This window comes from Notamacropus eugenii, chromosome 7, assembly GCF_028372415.1.
Source record: "Notamacropus eugenii isolate mMacEug1 chromosome 7, mMacEug1.pri_v2, whole genome shotgun sequence".
Classification (NCBI taxonomy): Eukaryota; Metazoa; Chordata; class Mammalia; order Diprotodontia; family Macropodidae; genus Notamacropus; species Notamacropus eugenii.
In genome coordinates this window covers 136,372,719-136,393,826 of record NC_092878.1, presented here as the reverse complement: position 1 = coordinate 136,393,826, position 21,108 = coordinate 136,372,719, and the positions used below count along the sequence as shown (strand labels likewise).

At 40.3% G+C, this 21,108-nt stretch overlaps 1 protein-coding gene across 1 annotated transcript in view; it reads left to right on the top strand.

Annotated features, from left to right (window-relative positions):
* The first annotated feature begins 548 nt into the window (after window positions 1-548).
* Window positions 549-21,108, top strand: part of TSPAN5 (tetraspanin 5) — a 211,975-nt gene continuing 191,415 nt past the window's right edge. Inside the window, exon 1 of the mRNA XM_072625026.1 lies at window positions 549-935. Coding sequence (XP_072481127.1) covers window positions 855-935 — 81 coding nt within the window. The 5' untranslated portion in view covers window positions 549-854. The remainder of the gene's footprint in view (window positions 936-21,108) is intronic.

The window sequence follows — 21,108 nt, the reverse complement described above, 5'->3', positions numbered from 1 at the left end:
GTGTGTGTGTGTGTGTGTGTGTGTGTGTGTGTGTGTGTGTGTGTGCACGCACCGTTTGGAAAGGTGACCCGCAGGGGGGTCCCTTTGGCAGCGGTTGAGCCGGATCGCGGATGCTGTGGCTCTCCATCACTCAGGCTGGTGGCCTCCGCCGAACTCCCCGCCCCCCTCGGCTCTCTCCGCCGACCCAACTGCAGGGAGATAGGGTCCGTTCCGCCCCGCCCCAGCCCCACCCCCTCCTCCGAGGGGGCGGGGAGAAAGGCCACCGGAGGGAGGACCCAGGCAGCGCGGGGAGGCCTCAGCTCTCCGGGAGGAGGAGGAGGAGGACGCGTTATTGTGTCCCAGGGGCTCCGGAGGCTCTCGGGTTCCCGTGTGTGGATGCGGGAGGGTTGGGGCGCCCGCGCGCGTGGGTCTCCGAGCATCCCCCCTGCTGCTCCGCCCGGGCCAAGCCAGTCCCCACGCAGCCGCGGGCGGGCAGCAGCAGCAGCAGCCGCAGCCGGCGGTGGGACCCGTGCGCTCCTCGCTGAGGAAGCCGCAGCGGCAGGGGCAGCGGGGGCAGCGGCGGCAGGGGCAGGGGCAGGGGCACCGGCAGCGGCCGCGGCGCTAGCTCGCGGGGGAGCCTGCCATCCGAGGCTCGGCTGGGCTCGGCTCGGCGGCAGGGGCCTCGGTGCGGGAGGGAGGCAGCCAGCCTGCCCAGCGCCCCGAGCCCGCTCCTCGGCGCCCAGCTCCTCCCGGGTGGTCCCTCTCGGACCTGGGGCTGCCGTGCCCCCTGCTGTGGGAAGCTCGCGGTCGTGTCGGGGGGCTCCGGGGGCTCCGGACTCTGGCTGCCCAGGAAAGTGCCTTCATGAACCCAGAGGATGTCCGGGAAGCATTACAAGGGTCCTGAAGTCAGTTGTTGCATCAAATATTTCATATTCGGCTTCAATGTTATTTTCTGGGTAAGTTGTGTCGTGGTTATCTTCTCCTCTGTGGCGTGGGGTCGCCGATTTATTCAGGATCGTTCCCCCGGGTTGCCCCAAGTGCTTTTTTTTTTTTTTTACTTTTCGGCAAACCTCTGGGCTTTTGCCTGCTTCCCCAAAGCGAGAAAAGGTGCCCTAGTCATTTTTCTTTCCTAATTGCTCGTGGTAAGGGAGCTAAGATTTTAAGCCTTTGTAGATTGGGGGTGAGAGTTGGGAAGGGGGGGAGATAGGGAAGAGAAAACCGAGAAAAACTGAGACTGAAAGGCAGCTCCCAGGCCTCAGATCGTCCCTGGAAAAGAAGAGTAAACTATTGTTGGGATAAAAATGAGATCAAGGCTTTGGCAGTTTGGGACAATGAGCAACGACACGGAATAGATTTGTTCCCATGGGATATCGATGTTGTGCATCGCATGGGTAATAATAGGGAAGATTAACCATGCAAAACCAAGTCCACCTTTGTGAGAAGGATTTGATTGGACATGAGGTGGCCACTGCTCTTACTGCTGTATGTTCCAGGAACAGAGGCTATCTGCCATCTCCATCACAGGCTTTTGTGTATGGCTGATGCAGCTTGAATGGTATATGCTGTACTGTGTGCAGTATGTACATAAATAACACTTCTAGCATATTCTTTCCAAGTCTCGTTCAGAAAAGCATTTTGCATAATGGCTTGTCTGTGGGTGTGGATGGTGGGGAAGATTTATTTTTCTGTCATTGTCAGAACAATAACTAGTAACCGTCAACATGTATTTCAGTCTAGTTCCTCAATTACTAGCCTCACGCTTTCTCTAAGTGATGTGTTAGTGTGGGTTTTTTTTTTTTTTTTGGTTGGATGAAGAAATGCAAACCAGAAGGTGGGCTAGCTAGAGAAATAAAGCAAATGCTTGAATGCCACTCAGAAACGTGTCCTTTGTTTTTTAAACCTCTGTTAAATAATGGAAATGATTTCTATTTTGTTACGGTTTTTTTTTTTCTGAGCTCGCTAATGATCTTCAGCAATCAGACAAAGAGTTTCTCCGGACCTGGGAGACACAGGTGTTTCAAAGACCTTGATTTCTTCCTCCCCCTCACCTCCTTTTCCCCCATTGCCCACTCTTACTATGAAAAGTAAAAATGGTGGTTCTTGGATTTTTCAGCGAGTTATTGCTTAGTGTAAGTTTTAAAGTCCCCCTAAAAAGGAGAGGCAGATGATGTAAAATAATCAAATCAAAAGGTCATTAGTAAGCCCAAAGAATCCAAATGGGAGGTTTTCTTTCAGTGTCTTTTAAAATTTCCTTACATTCACAGGAGCAAGTATCAGGCTCCGAGAAGTGTTTTCAGTCAAATTCTTTATTGCTGTTTCCCCCTATTTTCTTAATAGAGTTATTTTATATTTTACTGTTTTCTTTTTACGTGTGTCGCATTGAGAACACATGTTTTGCAGAATGAAACAGGATTGGAGAATACTTTCTGTACTATCTTGCCATCTGCCCTCAGGACTAATGAATAAGATTAGGAGGATGGGTGAATAAATATAATAAACAGTCCAGTGCAGCTTTTGTGGGTGATTGATTGCACATAACTGGTGTTCTTGTCAAACAGTCTTCTATTTTCTGTGACTACAGCCAAGCTTCCAACTTAAACTACGCTTAATTCTCCTAGTGAGGAAATATGTTTCCTTCTGCCTGTGACCCTCTTACTCTCCCTCACACTATTCAGTTTTCTGTCAGAATTGTTCTAAGGGGATTGGTAAAGACTTTTTTGGACATATTTTTAATTGGTGGGGACTGGACCTTTAGTGATGTAAGGACATACAAGGTCCTTGGACTGGTAGCATAAGTTGATAGTCTTGTTTGAATACAGACAATCAAATATAGTTCAGCTACCAGGAAACAGGAAGGGTCCATTAGGCCTTTATTTTGGTCTCATAGAAAAGGGTAAAAAGGAAATACTGGGATTTGGAATCTGTTTTCTGGACAGAATTTGGGTAGCTTTATTAACTGGCTTCATCTAATACTATTCTTCTGGGAAACCCCATCAAAGTATTTGGGGAGTGGGGAGGGGAGTGGTATGGCATGGGAGAGAGTATTAAAAAGATTTAACTTCCCTTTGTGCTTTATAGGTAGTAACCAAAAACATAACCTTCCTTGTTTTGAACTTTGAATAAAGGAACTTATCCCTATGGGGTTGAAATTAAGCTACCCATCTGGAGCTCAGGCAGAATTGTGTTTGTGGGTGCAATTTGTTTTGGGTAGCCTTTCTACTTGTTATATCCTGTTTTCTCTCCCCACCCTAACATGTTAACCTCTGAATGACTAAAGCATCACTTTCCCCCTCCTCCACAGCTGGGTTCCTGGCTTCAAAATCACCCTACTCTCCTTCTTATTAAAATTCTAGTTTCTCTGTAACTGGCTCTTTGCTGGTAGCTGCAAACCTCTGGCTTATCTGATGAAAGTAATTCTTAGATTCAGATATTCACAGCATTGGAGCTAGAGGGGAATCTTAGGTGTGAATGATTCATGGATTTAACTTCACCTGGGGGTATTTGCATTTTAAAACAGTTAGATAATTGGTAAACCGAAGGAATCTTGGTAGGTGGAGGGTAGGGTGTGGTGGGGGAAAGTGAGGAAGATGGGCCGATAGTCTTTTGAACTTGTGCCTTCCCTTTTTTCTGTTTACTCCTGATGAGTTACTCTCATCTCTGCTTCAGCCTGAGTACTACCACTCCCAGAAGAAGAAGATGGGTCTGCACCTTAGTTACCTTGAATCTTGAAAAGTTGTAGCATAAATGCCCTTTGTTTGAAAAGGTCTAGGTTCAAGTCTCACCTCTGACACATCCTGGCTGGTTGACTTTGGTCATGTCATTTATTCTCTTTGGGATCTAGGTACCTTTCTAAGACTATGAGTTGCAGAGAATATGCTAACTAGCATTGAGATCCATGAACTTGGAAGGAGAAAAAAACTGTATCTTTATTTTCACTAACTTTTTACTTGGGTTATTTAAAAGCAACATTCTGGGAAGAGGTCCATAGTAGCCATCAGGTTTAAAGGCGTCCATGACATAGGAACTTCTGGGGTACAGGGAATCTCTTGCTGGACAGTTCCCAAAACCAATGTAATCACAGATCCCATACTCATTCTAGATGCTTTTTATTGATTCTAAGCCAACATCTGTTCCTTCTGTGGATGGGAAAGGATGATGAATATAATAGGGGAAATGTAATCTTTTACTCTTGTACTGTTAATACTAAAGTGAATTTGAAATAATGAGAGTTCAGAGATGTACGATTTCTGACAGATTATGAAAAATATGAGGTACAGATGGACGAATTCTAATTCTGGCTGAGACACCAACTAGCTGTATGCCTTCGGACAAGACATTTAACCTTTTGGGACCTTGGTTTCCTTACTTTAAAAAAGATTAGATTTGAATATGTGTTGAAAATTCCTTCCTGCTCTAAAACTCAATATGGTTTGGGCCACGTTAGAGGTGAAAGAGGTTTTCTTTTAATCATTTTACTGCCAAAGAAGTTGAGAAAGACAGGATATTATAATGAAGATGTAGCACAAGTCAGTTGTACTAATTGTGCTGGATCCCAAGTCTTGGGCTGCTTATACTTGGTGTCCAGAATCCACAAAGAGTGAGCTGGACTGACCCAGAGATTGTTAGAGATGAAAGAGTCCTTAGAAATAATTTGGTACAATCCTTACCCCTTCATTTTATAAATGAGGAAACAAAGGTCAGGGGAGGTCAAAGAGACTTCTCTAAAGTTCCTCAGATCACAAGCACCAGTCAGGAGTTACATCAAAGTCTTCTGGATTCAGATCCGGTGCCCTCATTTCATTTCTATGGCTATTCACCAATGTGTAGCTTTAGTATCTCTTATCTACAAATATCTATTTGTACATATGTAAGATACTGGGGCCTCACTGGACTGACACTCTCCTGTCCCAACATACTTATGCCCTCCCATGATTAGGGGAATATCCATCCTCCCTCTCTGACCAGCTGCAAACTGGGGCAATGGATCTACTGCCTAGTACATATTATCTTTTCTTGCAACATCCATAAAACCCGTATTGTAAGTTTTACATTTTCCAGGTGTGTTTGTACTACTCTCTTTTGCTTGCCTTCACAGAGGCTGCAAGATTGGGAACAGTTTGTTTCATAGACAAACTATGGAAGTTGGAAGGGAACTAGTAGTAGGGAAGGGGAAATGGAATTAGCATTTATTAAGCATCTACTGCATGCAAGGCATTGTGCTAAGCGCTTTACAAATATTAATCTCTTTTGATCCTCCCAACAACCCTGGGAAGTAGGCGCTATTTTTTTCCCATGTCACAATTAAGGAAACTGAGGTTAAGTGATTTGCTCAGGATCACACAGCTAGTCAAGTATCTGAGGTCAGATTTAAATTCGGGTCATCCTCACTCCAGGCCCAGCACTCTACCTATGCTGCCACCACCTAGTTTCCTCTCCCTTTTCCTTTCCTCTCCCCCATTTTGTAAAATCCCAAGAGGAAATAGGTTTTAAAGAGTTTCAGTGACACTTACCAAGTTGATAGAGCCAGGTAGTAGAAGAACCAGAACTAGAACCCAGTTCCTCTTGAGTCTGAACCAGTGTTCTTCCCTCCAATGGTTGGAGACTTTTGCCTTCATTTATTTCTCAATTGTATATGCAAATCTCATATTGTGCTTGTAGAGTGGAAGCATATATCTTGGTGGAGGTGTCATCCTCTACTCCTTAGTCTATCATTCTGCTAACTAGTCCTGCCATTTTTACCTTCCAAACATCCCTCTTTTAGCCCCTTTCTTTCCTCTGTCATTGCCACCACCCTGGTATAGACCCTCATCATCTCATGCTTGGATTTTTTGATTGTTTTCCCTTCCTCAGTTTTACTCCACTCTAATTCACTCTATCAAACTGCAGGGCTGATCATGCCACCCCTTCTAATCAATAAACTCTGGTGACTCCCCATTGTCTTTGGAATCCAAATAAAATTCTCTGTTTGGTTTTTAAAACCCTTTACAACCTGTCCCCTTTCTGCCACTATCCTTACATTGTAATCCCTTTCATGTACTCCTCAACCCAGTGACACTGACCGCCTTACTCTTCCTCAGACAAGACATTTCGTCTCTTGACTGTATATGCATGGTTCTGTCTCTTCACTGTATATTTTCACTGACTGTCCCTCATGTCTGGGGCTCTCTTCATCCTCATCTCTGCCTCCTAGCATCCTTCAAGTGGCAGCCAAAACCCCACATTCTGGAAGAAGCCTTTCCCCATTTGCCTTAATGTTAGTTAGCGCTCTTCTTCTGAGGTAATCTCCAGTTTGTCCTGACTCTGTTTTGTTTTGACAATCATTTCCATGTTGTTTCCCCTTTTAGACTGTGAGTTCCTTGAGGGCAAGAACTGGTTTTTGCCTTTATATGGCCAAGAACTTAGTAACACAGAGCTAGCACATAGTAGGTACTTGCTTAATCAAACTTGTTGACTTGTCTAGAGGGTAGAGTTTCTCTCTTCATTTTGTTCTATAGTACTTAAATTCAGAAAACAGGGCAATTTAGGGAACCTTGGGTATATCAGATAGGGATATGAATCTTGTGATTCACAGTAAATTGCATGATGTGTTAGAATGATGATACATCAGCATTTTACATGTCATAATTTTTGCCTTAATTTGTTAGGCATCTGTTAGCTTCAGTGGCAACCATATGGGAGTCTAAACTGCCTTTTGAATTTTTACAGGGAGATTGTAGGAGGATAGCTAAATATGGTTATGTAAATGTCATATGGGAAAAGTGTAAGGAAAGGATATGGATTTCTCTGTGGGAAAAAGTAATACTACCCTGCCTACCCTAGTTGCATGCAGCCTGGGTCACGTAGAAGGCACCACCATGTTTTCCCTTGAGGATGTCTTTAGGAGGTTGAATGGAGCAGCAGAAGAAATGTATGAGAACAAATAATGCAAAACCCACAATAAATTGCCAAGGTGAGATCATTTTTAGATGGATCATCCCATCTTAATAAGTTTATCATGTTGTTGTTGTTTTTTGTTCATTTTTTTAATCGTATTCTACTTGTTATTACTCCATTTGGGGTTTTCTTGACAAAAAAATACTAGACTGATTTTGCTGTTTTCTTTCCCAGCTCATTTTTACAGGTGAGAAACTGAGGCAAACAGGGTTGGGTGACTTGCCCAGGGTCACACAGCTAGGAAGTATCTGAGACTGGATTTGAACTCATGAAGATTAGTCTTCCTGATTCCAAGCCCCGTGCTCTATCCACTTCACCATCTAGCTGGCCCCATAATATTTAGTGCCTGGCAAAAAGTGAAAGTAAATTTTATTTAGGAAGGATGCTTTGTAATTAAGGAGTCTTTGGTCTGAAGATTTCAAAGCATTTTTAAAACCTGTGATCTTTCCTACTGGACAGCACAAGAGATGTGGACTCACTCTTTCCTTGAAACCACAGAGCGTTGAGCATTCTAGCTAAAAATTTTAAAATGTGGGATCCTTGAGCTAGTTTCTTGGAGTGAAATTTGTTTTCAAGAACCAAAATTAGGATGCTGGGTACTTTAAAAGTAAATACCAAGTAGGTTATTTACATCTGATAGTATTCCAAAGGAGATCTTGGTTTTGTGGGCATGTTTTATTTAACTTAATACCTTAATCTAGTAGAATGACGATAGGAAAAAAAATCGACTACTTTTTTTGGGGGGGGGGGGGCGGGGAAGAGGGCGGAGGAGATGAGCCATTGGATGGTGCTCCTTGATCTTCCCTGGGTAAGGAAGATGCCTTCACAATTCATCTGAAAATTACAGTCTTACACAATTGCCTGGATGTACTGAGAGTAAGAGGTCATCCCTTCAGTATATGCTAGAAATGAGACTTGATCACCAGGTTCACCCTTCTCCGTTGTGCTACCTTGCTTATTAAAGACTACAACAGAATAATAAACCATCATATTGGATGATCTCTTAAAAATCCCTAAGAGTAAATGTATTTTGGAAAGATTTTGTATTTTACACCTTGCTACTATGACAAATGTTCCCTGGCATTTGTATCCTAGAACTGAGATTGGAGAGATAATTGAGTGTAGGAATCTCAAGAAGCTGTTTGCAGCCTCCTAAGATCAATTCTTACTGTGTTTTTGTGCCCTCTTCCATTCAGATGTGTCTGTGTTTCAAGACTATTATTTTGTCCTTCTGCCCACGATACCTAAGCATTGCTCTTTTCCTAAGCAGCAATTCTAGACAATGTTTTTGGTGTTTCTATTCTATTCTATTGTCTGTGTTGAATTACTCTGGATGGATCATGGCATAAAGAAAGATTTCAAGGAAATGGAAATGCTTAGTGTGGAAAAGAGAAGATTCAGGGGATGGAAGGATTTTCTCGTGTAGCCACAACTGTATTCCTGCCTCTGAGAAGGAAAAAGCTTCATGTGGGGTGGATCAGGTTACATTTTTTCCCCCTATATGAGTTGTTCTTTAATGATTCCTCCCCATCTGTGCTTGTGCTATTGATATTTTGAAACTAAGCATAGAGCCCTATCCCTGTTACATTTCATTTTGTTTCAGTCTAAGACCTTGGATAGATTTTATTGAACCTTGATTTGTCTAAAAGTTTTCAAAATTGTTACTCCTAACTCTATTTATGAACTTCTTGAAATGTTGCATTCAGGAAATGCCTTTCCTGTAAAAATAATAAAAACTGGTATTTTATATACACCTTGAGCTAAATCCTTTACAACCATTGCCTCATTTGACTTAAGATGAATTCTATGGAATCTTGTGTCTGCCATCTTACTTTTGCATAGGCAGTTATGTAATACTATTTGGGAGGTTTGGGAGATCTGTATCTTGAGGTCTTTTTATTTTTCAGTAACCTCATCACCCAGGGGGAGTACTTTCAGCTGCTGGAACCTTTTTATTCAAGGAAGGGAGAGAATTCTAGGAATTCTGGAAATGGATCTGAGTTGACCAAGCTTATAGGGTCTGGGGCTTCCATAATAATAATGGTAATGGCTAACATTTATATTGCATTTACGATGTGCTAAGCGCTTTACAGTTATCTCATATGATCTCCACAACAACCCTGGGAGGTAGGTTACTGCCATTCTAGGTTCTATGCTTTATCCACTGGGCCTCTCAGCTGCCCCACTAAACACCTTTTGCTCTCTTGTGTAAAAACCAGATCTGTCTTTTTTCTTTTACTGAATTCTTTTTAACCAGTCAAAAAAAAATACTGTATTATTTATAAGAGGACTAAAATGAAAATGAGAATGTGATTGATATAGAGAGGCACTAACTCTGAAATTAATTTGCTAGGAAATAAATATATTTTGAGTGGAATCTGGTAAATTCTTCCAGGCTGGGAAGGAAGACATGCTTTTTGCATTCCTTTCCTCTGATGGGGCTGGGTTTTCTTGCTTAGTCAGAACACTCCATGTTGTGGGTATTTTCAGTTTAGTGGACCAGATTTCAAAATGTGCAGAAAGACAGACCTTCTTTTCCTCTCTGCCTCAGTCAGGTTGGTAACCATTTTTTCAGGGTTCTGTTGAGTGGACATTTTTCTCCACCCTGGAGTCTTCCTTTTTGCCTCTGACTTTAGAAACACCTCTCCCTTGGGGATGCTTTCTACCACTGAATCTTTATGGTATGTTTGTTAGATAGATTATACATAATAGGCACTTAATAAATGCTTGTTTAAATAAACTGAACTCTGCAATAATTCTATAGATGGGAAATTTCTGGGTGAGTTTGCAATAATAGACCAAAGAAGTTTGCCTTTTTAACGTGAAGGCAAAAAATGTAACCCTAGTCCATACTCTTGTATAACCATGTCTGGTGTGTGTGGGGGGGACCCTAATGCTATTATATTAAAGAGGCAGCTAAATGGGTTAGTGAATGGAGCACTGGGCCTGGAGTCCAGAAGACCTGTGTCCAAACCCACCCTCAGATAGATTTGTGACCTTGGACAAGTCACAACCTCTCGTTTGTCTAGGAGGCAACTAGATGGCTCAGGGGATAGAGTCTTAACCTCTGTGTGTGTTTGTCCTTCGTTGCCAAAGAAGACCATGCCATCAGAGAAATAATGACATGACTTACACCTTGTTTTTGAGTGAGTGAGGGCTGTGCAGGTCACCAACCTCGCTTCTCTTCCAGAGCCATCTGAATCCAGTGATCAGATATTCATCAGGATGACTAGAGATGACCCAGGATGAGGCAACTGAGTTTAAGTGACTTGCCTAAGGTCACACAGCTAGTGTGCCTAGGAGTTAGCTAGATGGCTCAGTGGATACAATCTGGAGTCAGGAAGACCTGAGTTCAAATCTAACCTCAGATGTTTACTAGCTATATGACCCTGGACAAATCATTTAACACTTGTTTGCTTTACTCCACTGGTGAAAGAAATGGCAAAACACGCCAGTATTTTTTTGCCAAGAAAACCTCCCTGGACAATATGGCCCACTGGGTCACAAAGAATCTGGACCCTACTGGACAGTAAATTACACTACATAGGATTAGGGTTAGATATCATTAACCCAGCCCCCTCATCATACAGATGAAGGAATTGAGGTCAACAGGAATGAAGCAACCTCTCACCACGGTCACACAAGTGGTATAACTCCAAAGTTAATGCTTTTTCTGCTATTCTGCACCACCTTCCATGATCAGGGTTCCCACTTTTATCCAGTAGCTTGTGTTATCTTTTGTTTTGGAATTCTAGAGTGGTTCTGTAAATGTAAAAATTTCCCTAAAGTTGCGATGATATTTATTATCTTGTAAAATAAATGAAAATAAAATAAATTTTAAAAAGGCTAGTATTTATATAACGCTTTAAGATCTACAAAGTACTTTACAAATATCTCATTTGATCCTCACAACAATTCTGGGAGGTAGGTGCTGTCATTATCCTCATTTTATAGAGGAGGAAACTGAGGCAGACAGAGGTTTAGTGCTTTGCCCAGGATCACATAGCTAGCTTCAGAGGGAAAATTTGAACTGTGCTACCCAGCTGCTTGCAAATAACTAAAAACATAAATGCTTTCTGAGAGATTTCATTGGCTGCAGTCACCATTATTGCTACCACTGAAAAAGCAATTCAAGCCATTGCCAACATTGTCAATATCATACCATGATCATTTGTACACAGAGGACAGCAGTCCTCAATATAAATGAGAAATGCCCATATGATCTTGGTTTAAACTCTCTAGCAAGATGAGATCAGAAGAACAGAAGGATGACTGGCAAACATTTGGTTCCTAGCTTATCAAATGCATTGTAAAATTCTATAGCAAGACTAATGACCATTTATTGTTTTGAAAAACAATAGAAGGCATAGACTTTTTTTTTTTTTGGTGCTGAAAATCTTTTCTACGTTATGCTTGGCACTGAGGCTAGAATTTCTAAAAATCTGGAGGGAACAGCTGGTGCTCTAATAAATATTCAGGCCAGCCATTTTAATGCTTTGTACTTAATTAACTAGTCCCAGTAAAAGAGAAATACTTGCCTTCAGCATTTCTCTAAGTGTAATATTTTGCTTCCAACTTAAATTTCCCCAAACAGTTTTAAAACTTCATTCTGCCAAGTCAGTAGTTCTAATCAAAGACGAAGTCTTGAATGCCACAGAATACTAAATACTTTGAAATTGATTGAAGTTTTATATACACTTATGCAAATAACAGCTCACTCCCTATAATTCGTCATAATCCAGAACTTCATTAACTCTGTGTAGAAATTATCTGCGGTGGCAGAAACTGTTAAATTGATTCATATGTAGAATGAGTTGTTATTTATAGCTCCTTCCTCACCTCTCTGTCATTTGATTTAGAAGTTTTCTTTGCTTCTCTCTGTTTGTGTGTGTACACACACACACACACACATATACATACATATATATGTATATCTATATGTAATTCACATCAAGGCATAAGCTTTTTCTTTTCTACTACATTCTCCCAGTGAAAGTACATCCAGTAGGAGTATAGATTTAGGATGCTGGAAGGGGCCTTAAAGGTCACAAAATCCAATTCCATCATCTTGTGGATGAGAAAACTGGATCCCAGAAAGGTTATATGGTCCCTTTTAGAATATAAGCTCCTCGAGGTCAGGGACTTTCTTATTTGCATGTATGTGTTTTGCTAGTGCTTAGCACCATGCCTTGTACATATCCCTTAATGAATGCTCTTGCTATTCCCTCTCTCCTTTCTTTCTTCCTCTCCTTCCCTCTCCCTCTCCCATTCCCAGTCTCCTGCTCCTCCATTTTCTCCCTCTCTCCTTCCCTCCTTCTCTCTCATTTCTCCTTCCCCCTCTCCCATTCCCAGTCTCCTCCTCCTTCATTTCTTCCCTGTCTCCCTCCCTCCTTCTCCCTGAGTCAGCAGTTTCCCCACTATACCTTGCCGTTTTATACTGTCCTTATCTTTCTAATGACTGGCATAGCCACAGCGTTTGCTATCATGATCACCAAAACATAGATTCTCATCTACTGCTATTTGCTAATTATACTTTTATTGTTTTCTTTTCCCTAATCAAACTTAATCCAATTCTTTTGCCACACTGGAGCATCAGATTACCAAAGGCTGAGAAAGAGGGGCTTCTGGTTTCTTTCTCTATGGCTGTTTGGATGATGCCAGCACTTCAGTGATCTTTAATCTCTGGTTGTACTATCACAGATCATGACCCTGCCTAGGACTTAGTTGAGGTAAAACTTGGGACTTCAGTTTGAACTAAGTGTTGAAATCTTCTCCTTGAAAATGGCATCTTGGCTGGTGCTTTGGACATTCCAAATCTGTCAGTTTTTCGGTCTCCTTTCTTCTGTTATTATAGCAGTGCTTTTATGTAAACACAATAGCTTCCTTCTGAAATTGTGAGTAGACTTATGAAGATCAGGGGACCATTTTGGGCAAATGGCGCTAATACCAGGTACTTGAACTGAGACAAAATCAGCTGAATTTTGATGTAACCTTCTAATTGGTTTCTTTCCCTCAAGCCTCTATTCTCTCCTGTTCATTCTTTACTCACTTCCAAAGGGACATCCTAAAGCCTGAGTTTGAACATGTTATTCCTTTGCTCAACAAACTACTATGGTTCCCTACTGCATCTTAAAATACAGCTTGGTTCTCTTCCCACTTTCTAAACATTACTTCCCTTCATGCACTCTGTGTAGTCCAACCAAACAGACATTGCAGTCTTCTCACAGATACTGATCTCCCATTTCCATTCCTTTGTACATCCTGTCCTCAAATCTGGGAATTCACACCCTGGGAAAAGAACAAGAAAAGAGAAAAAACCCAACCCAGTTCAGAGCTGACCAATACATCAAAAAGTCTGACTTCACCCCCCAGTGATCCACACCCTTGGTTTTCTACCCATTTGACCCCTCATAGCCATTCTTTGGAGCCAAAGTTAGTTATAATTTCATAGCATTCACTATTTATTTTCTTGTTTTTTTCTACTTGCACTGTAATAGTCTGGCACACAATAAGCTATGTAAACAGGACTACTGCTAATATTATTATTATTAGTAGTCATTGTGTTTATCGTTTTTCTTGTTTGCTTGCTTTACCATCAGTTCATGTAAGTTTTCCCATGCTTCTCTGTAGTCATTATATTAATCTTAATATGGCACTGGTATTCATGTTCCACAACTTATTTAGCCCTTATCCTTTGGTAGATGTCTACTTTGACTCTGGTTTTATATATATACATATGTCTATCCATCTGTCTATTCATGTATCTATCTGCCTATCCATGTATCTGTCTGTCTGTCTGCCTATCTATCTATCTATCTATCTATCTATCTATCTATCTATCTATCTATCTATTGATATGGGGCCTTGCTTTTTGTCATTAATCTACCTGGAGTGTATGCCTAACTGTGGAATCCCTGGGTTAGAGTTGCAAGGATGCATTAGTTACTTTGTTGGAATAATTCTATATTGGTTTCCAGAATGGTTGGAATCATTCAGAGTTCCACCTTTAATGTATCCTTCTTTCTCAACTCCTTTAATACTATTTCCCGCTTATGTCATCTTTACCAATTTTTCTGGTTGTGAGGTAAAACCTAAAGAGTGATTTTATTACTTTAAAAAAAGGCCCTGTTAAAAAAAGGTTATTTTATTTTTATCTGAATTTCTCTTATTGGAGCATTCAGAATGTGAAGACCCAAACTGTCCAATCTGCATGAAAAACCTCTGAGCTCTGGCTCTGAGCCATTAGCTGTTTATTAAAGATACTGGGTCTCTTCAATGAATAGGACCTCAGATCTTTCTCATGATCTGAGATGCCCCCTTTCCCCAGGAAATTACTTTGATTGGACTCGATACCCAGATATGCAGAAGAGGTAAAGTAAAATACAGAGTTTTATTGGTTGATAGACCTTGCTCATGATCCTGCAGGAGGGCCAGAAATGATGCACCAGGATGGGTGGTCACAGGATAGGCAAGGCAAGGGTCATTTCCATTAAGTGGTCATAAGATGGGTCCTCCTCATGTAGTCCAAGAGAGGAGTCTGGAGATATAAAAATAAGTTGGGGGACTTTCCATAACATGTCAAAACATCCCACCCACTCTGGGTTTGGTCACTCATTCAACACTCAAAAGGGTGGAGACCTCTAGCCAGAATTTTTGTGGTTTGGGCAAGTGAACTTTATAACAGGTTAGTGAATATTGAACTCATATCTTGTAGTTTAAAGTTTGAGGTCTATTATAAGATTCTATCTTATCTAATTATCCCTAAGTATAATGTATGTAAAATATGTATTAATGCATGTAATTCTTTTTTTTTTTTTTTTGAGTGTGCAGGCAATTAAGTGACTTGCCCAGGCTCACACAGCTAGTGTGAGACTGAATTTGAGCTCAGGTTCTCCTGACCCCAGGGCTAGTACTCTATCCAGTGTACCACCTAGCTGCCCCAATGTAATTCTTATGCTAATATTAGTAAACTAAATTGATTAAGTAGATTGGCTTGTATTTTACTAGATGAGTAGATCACGAATAATTGTCAACAATCATTACTGCTATGGAATCACACTGAACTGATTAATCCTGTTTGGAATAAAATAGGAGTTCAATAAAGAACTATTTGTTCATAGTCTTTGAACAAATGCTCAGTTCTTTATTGGGGAATGGCCTTTGGTTTCATATATGGTATTTCTATTAGTTGTCTATATTTCTTGACTATCAGACCTTCATTGGAAATATTTGAGGAAAGATTTTTCCCCCGCTGACTCCCCCACTCCCCACCTTATCTATCCTCGTTGCATTAATTTTGTTCATTCAAATGTTTTTCAATTGCCTGTAATTGAAATGACTCATTTTGTGTATACCTTGTTTCCCTGGATAATGTCCTTGAGGATAGGCAGGGACAGCTTCATTTCTGTCTTTGGATCCTGGGCACCTAGCCTGGTGCTTTACTGAGTATTTAGGGAATGCTTGTTGATTAAATAGAGGAAAAAAAAGACAAGTGGGATAGTTTCTTTAGAAGGAAGAGTTTATCCATGTGATTTGAAAATAGGTTATATGTTTTTAGGTCTGCCTAAAAGGAAAAAATAGAATAGATAGTGTACCGCCCCTCTGCAAGCTGAACAAAAACATTTTTTTTAAGTCACATAGGGAGCTGTGAATTTTCTCTCCCAGGCTTGGTTGGTAAAAAAGAGTTCAGTGGCTATTAAGGGTTAATGTGCAGGAGTGGGAGTTGTGCATGGGTATTCAGTCTTCTAGAAGACTTCGTGATATAGGGCATGAATCTTACCAAAGTAGGAAAAATGCCTGCTTCATGTTCCTTACTATATGTGCCTAACACAATGTGGGAACTTCAGGAGGCTTGTTAGTAAACTGACAGATTCAGGGTGTAGCACGACCAGGACCCCAGGCAAAATTGCAAAGTTGCTGAAGCTTGCTTTGGGTACTGTCCAGCAGCTGAGACCTGGTTCCTGAGCCCATTTCATTTCACTGGGATACTAGAATCTCCTTTGGAATGGGTTCAGGGGATCTTGGCCTTTGGTCTCAGAGCTTTCATCTTTGATAATTTTTAAACATTTCCCGAAGCATAGACTCTTTTAGACCCTTTGGCCCTGGATTCTGTTGGCCTTCCTGGGTTCAGAGTTTTGCTGCACTGGATCACCAATTCCCCTTTCTTCCTTCTGCGTTGGCTGCTATGTCTGTTTGTCCCATCCTGGAATAATACATCCTCTTTCTAATGCCTTTCTCTTACAAATTCCAGACCAGCAGAAGATACTTTTCTAGATTTTTTTTAAACAAGAGAAAAGAGTATTCAAATTCCTAAATAGATATACCAAGAAAATGGGCATTAGAAGTGTGATCAAAATAAAATGACCTAGAGGCAGATTAAGATTAGGTGTTAGCTAAAACTGCTGACCTAATCTTTAATTAAAGTTCCCCAGGCCTAGTCTGGTCCATGACCTCTTCCAGGCTCAGAGACCCATGCCATCGTTATAGCGCTGAGTGGTTTTATCACCTTCAGACTTAAGAATGGTTGTCTCTCTCTTCCTCTGTTCTCATTTCCCTTCTCCCTCCCCAACACTCACCCACCCCACACAAAACTGCAATAAATACTGATTTTTTGATAGACTTTTTTCAGTGCTTCAGATAGGAATTATTGTTTACTGTCCATCAGGGAATTTTACAATTAATGTATGGCGATGTCCACGTTAATTAGGGTAATGTCTTAGTTAATTAGGAATCTCTTCTCCCAGAAATGCAAGGAGGGGGTAGAAGGAGAACCAGTCCAGACCACTAAAGTTTGTCCAGTGTCCTCAAAAACAGTACAGCAAAGGCTCTTCTTTAATCCTTTCCTACCCCTTGGTACCCCTCTTACACTATCTCCCAAAGCCCCTGATGGTTGTTCAAAGGACTCTCCATTTTACCTCCACACCTCCTTCTAGAAAGTATCTAATGCTTCAAAATTGTTTTTTTTCAAATGTAGAGAATTGGGAAGGAAACTATATTTGGAGTTAAGTCCTAGGTTCAAATTCTAGTTCTATCACTCCTGTGAGTCATTTTCCCTTTCTGAACCTTAGTTTCCTCATCTGTAAAAATGAAATTGTTGGATAAAAGATCTCTTAAATTCCATTCAGATTCTAGATCTTATGATAGCTTTCTCACTCCCTTTCCTTACATCAAACTCATTTGGGTTCATTTTCAATCCTCTGGAATCAGAGTTGGCCATTAAAGAAATATGACTTCTGGTGTCTTTTTGTATTATTTACCTTTGTGTTATTGTGGTCATTGGGTGCAGCATTCTCTTAATTCTGCTTTGCATCAGTACTAAATGGAATTTGCCTTTTAAAAGAGGAAGTTATCAAGCCAAACAGATCTATGAATGGTAGAATCTGAAGGGACAGTATTGCTAAGGTCATGGGTAGCAGTGGGAGGTTCTTACAAACTATTTGTCTCCTTTCTTTCCTCTCCCCTCTTCCTCATCCAGAGAAGCAGATAGACTAGTAAATTGGTACTTGTCTTTGTGTCTTTGAAAAAATGAGGTAATCCAAAACAGGAAAGGTATTTAGGAAAACTGCACTAATTCCTACCTCCAGAGTCCTTGATATGGGTATAAGGGAGACCTTCTATTTGGACAAATGGCTTGTGAGATCCTTAACTAGAGTTTGAACCATAACTAGAAAGTATTGGTTGAATCCAGTTAAAGGGATCAGGCCCCAGAGGGCAGTGTGCTGTGGGGCACAGCCCTCCTCCCCATAGATTTTGGAGTCCTTGGTCAATCCGGTTGAAGACCATGAGACCCAAGTCAGTTGTAGTATCTCAAAATTAAAACTATTCAAGATTTTTTGTTATTTTTGTTGTTTAAACATCTATTTCTACATAATCAGTTTCTTCCTTTCAATTAATTGTTATTCTTAGGGGCAACATATAGAAGAAATACTCTCTACACACATTGCCTTGTGAATGAACTATCAATTTCAGGGAACCAAGGGGGAAAAATCAATACATCTCCTTCAGGCAGTTGGAAATCCCTGTACTTTCAAATAAGATTCATAATATCAAATGATGGTTTTTTGTTTTTATTTTTTTAACAAGGAGCTTTCATGGACATGATTTCCAGCATGAGCTCTATTAAGGCAGCTAGGTGGTACAGTGGATAGAGCACTGGGTTTGGAATTGGGAAGACTCATTTTCATTAGTTCCAATCTGGTCTCAAACACTTACTAGCTGTAAGACCCAGGGCAAGTCATTTAACCCTATTTGCCTCAATTTCCTGATCTGCAAAATGAACTGGAGAAAGAAATGGCAAACCACTATAGTATCCCTGATAAAAAAACCCCAAATGGGGTCCTAAAGAGTAGCACACGACCGAGCAACAAATGACCTCGATTTGTGCATATAAGCAGAGATTAGTGACTTCTTGAACACCTACTTTTCTGTTTACTTATATCCTTTATTTTCAAAATATGTCTTAGAGAGAGGATGGTTCTTGACAAATTATGTGGAAAGGGTTAAGTTCCTGTTTTTTTTAAATCTCATAACTTGAAGTTTAGAAAGAATTTGCATATTCTTTGCATCATTCCTATTTAATTGGACCTTTTTTTAAGAGGAGAAAGAATGTGAGTAAAGTGAAAAGGTTAAGGTCATAAAGTAAGCAAATAATCTAATTCTTGTCATCTTTCTTTGTTCTATGAAATTAGCTAGTTAAATTCAAAGAATTCTTTTTGTATATTGGTGATACTTTAAAGATATCCTCAAAAGAGAAGGAAGTAGCTAAAGAAAAGTTTGATGAAAACAGGGTTTTATATAGACTCTTCTGTAGAGATTTCCAACAAATGATTAAGAGTTAAAATGGAAGGGAATCACTAAATTTTGGGGGATGACTTTTTTTTTTTTACATCAAAATGTTTACTAATGAAATGTTAGAGCTGGAAGGGATCTACGCAACCTAGTCCATTTTACAGATGGGAAAACTGAGACTTAGTGACATGAAGTAACTTTTCCAAGGCCACCAAGTCAGTACTAGAGCTTGGACAAGACTTTTTTTCTGCTGCCTGAAGTCCTTGGAGCTATTTCAAAGTAGATATGTGCATAGTTTGGGAAAAAAAAATTATGCCCGTGGACATAGGAATCCCTGATATTCATGTATTCTCTGTTTACATTTTAAAAAATAGTGTTTGCAACTTTGGGTAGAGAGAAGAGACCAGGCAATGCTCTTCTTTCCTTGCATCTAGAGGGAACTAAGGATGTGGAACCCTGAATATGCTGCCAAACTCTGGAGATGTTGATTTTTCAGAATGGTTTTGCTGGAATGAGGGGGGGGGGGGCAAGGAATATATTCAGAAATAAATGAAAGTGATGTGCAAGCATTCCCTTTTTAATTTTAAAAATTCAGGAAATGGTATATTGAGAATACAATTTGCAATATTTTATTGTTCAGTGGTGTCCAATTCTTTTTGACCCCCTTTGGGGGTTTTCTTGACAGATACTGGAGTGGTTTGCTATTTTCTTCTCCAGTTCATTTTACAGATGAGGAAACTAAGGCAAACAGGCTTAAATGACTTGTTCTAGGTCCCATAGCTAGTAAGTGTCTGAGGCCAGATTTGAACTTGAATTCTCCTGACTCCAGGCCTGGAGCTCTATCCACTGTGCCACCCAGTTGCCCAGTTTGCAATATACTATTTTGAAATTAATTGCACTAGCGTAACATTATCAAGTGGTGTTCTTTTTATGAACTTGAGAGTATGACATTTCCAAAAGACCATGTCCATTTCCTTATGTATAAGATCAAGTTATATTTTCTACGTAGAAATAAAAACAAAGCAGTTTTTTCTTAAGCTGTGCATTTCTCAGAAATGATCTATGTAAGATAGTAAACGAATGTAATTGTTAGTATAGTAGTAATACACCATGGAGAAAACAGTCAAAAAAAGTCAGTTTAAGACTAGCATTGTTGCCTCTGGACCTTTGAAAATTGTCCAAGTTTCAGAGTAGGCTGACCCATTGATCAGTTTTGTGCTAAGAAGTCTAAACAGACTCCGACGTGATTTTGAGACCATGACCCAGCCAGGTTCAGTGTCTTCCTCCATGACACACAGAAGCAGCATGGGAAGGAGAGGAGAACTGAAGCCAGGGCCCATGAGCCTCCCACACTGCTGCTGGACTGTTCTGTTGAAAAGATGCTGCTTCTTCAGGCATCCTTTAGGAGTGAATCCCTTTAGGATGAATGAAATGAATGAAAAAGCATTTATGAAGCACTTACCATGTGCTGAGCACCCGTGCTAAACTCTGAGGGCACAAACATAATGTCAAAGTCAGTTTTTGTCCTTATTTCAGTCTTGCCATTGAACTTGGTCTCCTATTCCTCTTCCCCTCATGGCTTTAGCAAACCCAGATCCGGTTCTTAGCTCTGGCTCTTAAACTTTCTCTCTTTTTAATCACCATTTATGATCCACCTTTTGAATATAAAGCTTTTTTTGCATGTGAGTACGGTTATCCCTTCAACATTGCAACTCTCCCCATCAAGGTTTTGATACACTGTGGCTTGGCATAAGAAATTAAATGGGAATTCTTTTGGAGTTTTTGTGGAAGCCGTAGCCAACACACAAAGGCCAGTAGGTAACACAGAATAAAGTTAGAAACTCAGAAATGCATAAAATATATGTATAGTGTTGTCTAATATCAACATAATATCAACATATCAACATATCTAGTACCATAAATATACACAATTTCTTTTTTAAAGTTAAAATAAATAAAAAGTTTCTATTTCTTTTTCATGTGGTGTTTTTACTCAGTATTGACCTACATATTACCTATGACCAAATACTTAACCCAAATTTTACAATAAGATACTGTAATAAAAATACCTCATAAAAGAAAAAATTCAGACTTCTTTTCTGGTATGAGGGGAGGGCCAAAAAATTTCAGGCAAATTTTCCAGATTGTGGGGTCACCATCCCCCTTAATCCCCATGACATGGAAGGAATAACTATATTCTTTCAGTGAATCTTCTGTCTTCCTTATCTCCTATCCCTTTTTCCTGTTGCTTATAATATATCCTATAGCATTTTTTTTTCCTGTTGAACTCTCTTTTGTTTGATTCAGGTAATAGTAATGAATCAGTCACCAAGTATTTATTAAGTGCCTACTGCATACTAAGCACTGAAAATACAAGTATAAAGAGTGAAGCAGTCCCTTCTTGCAGTG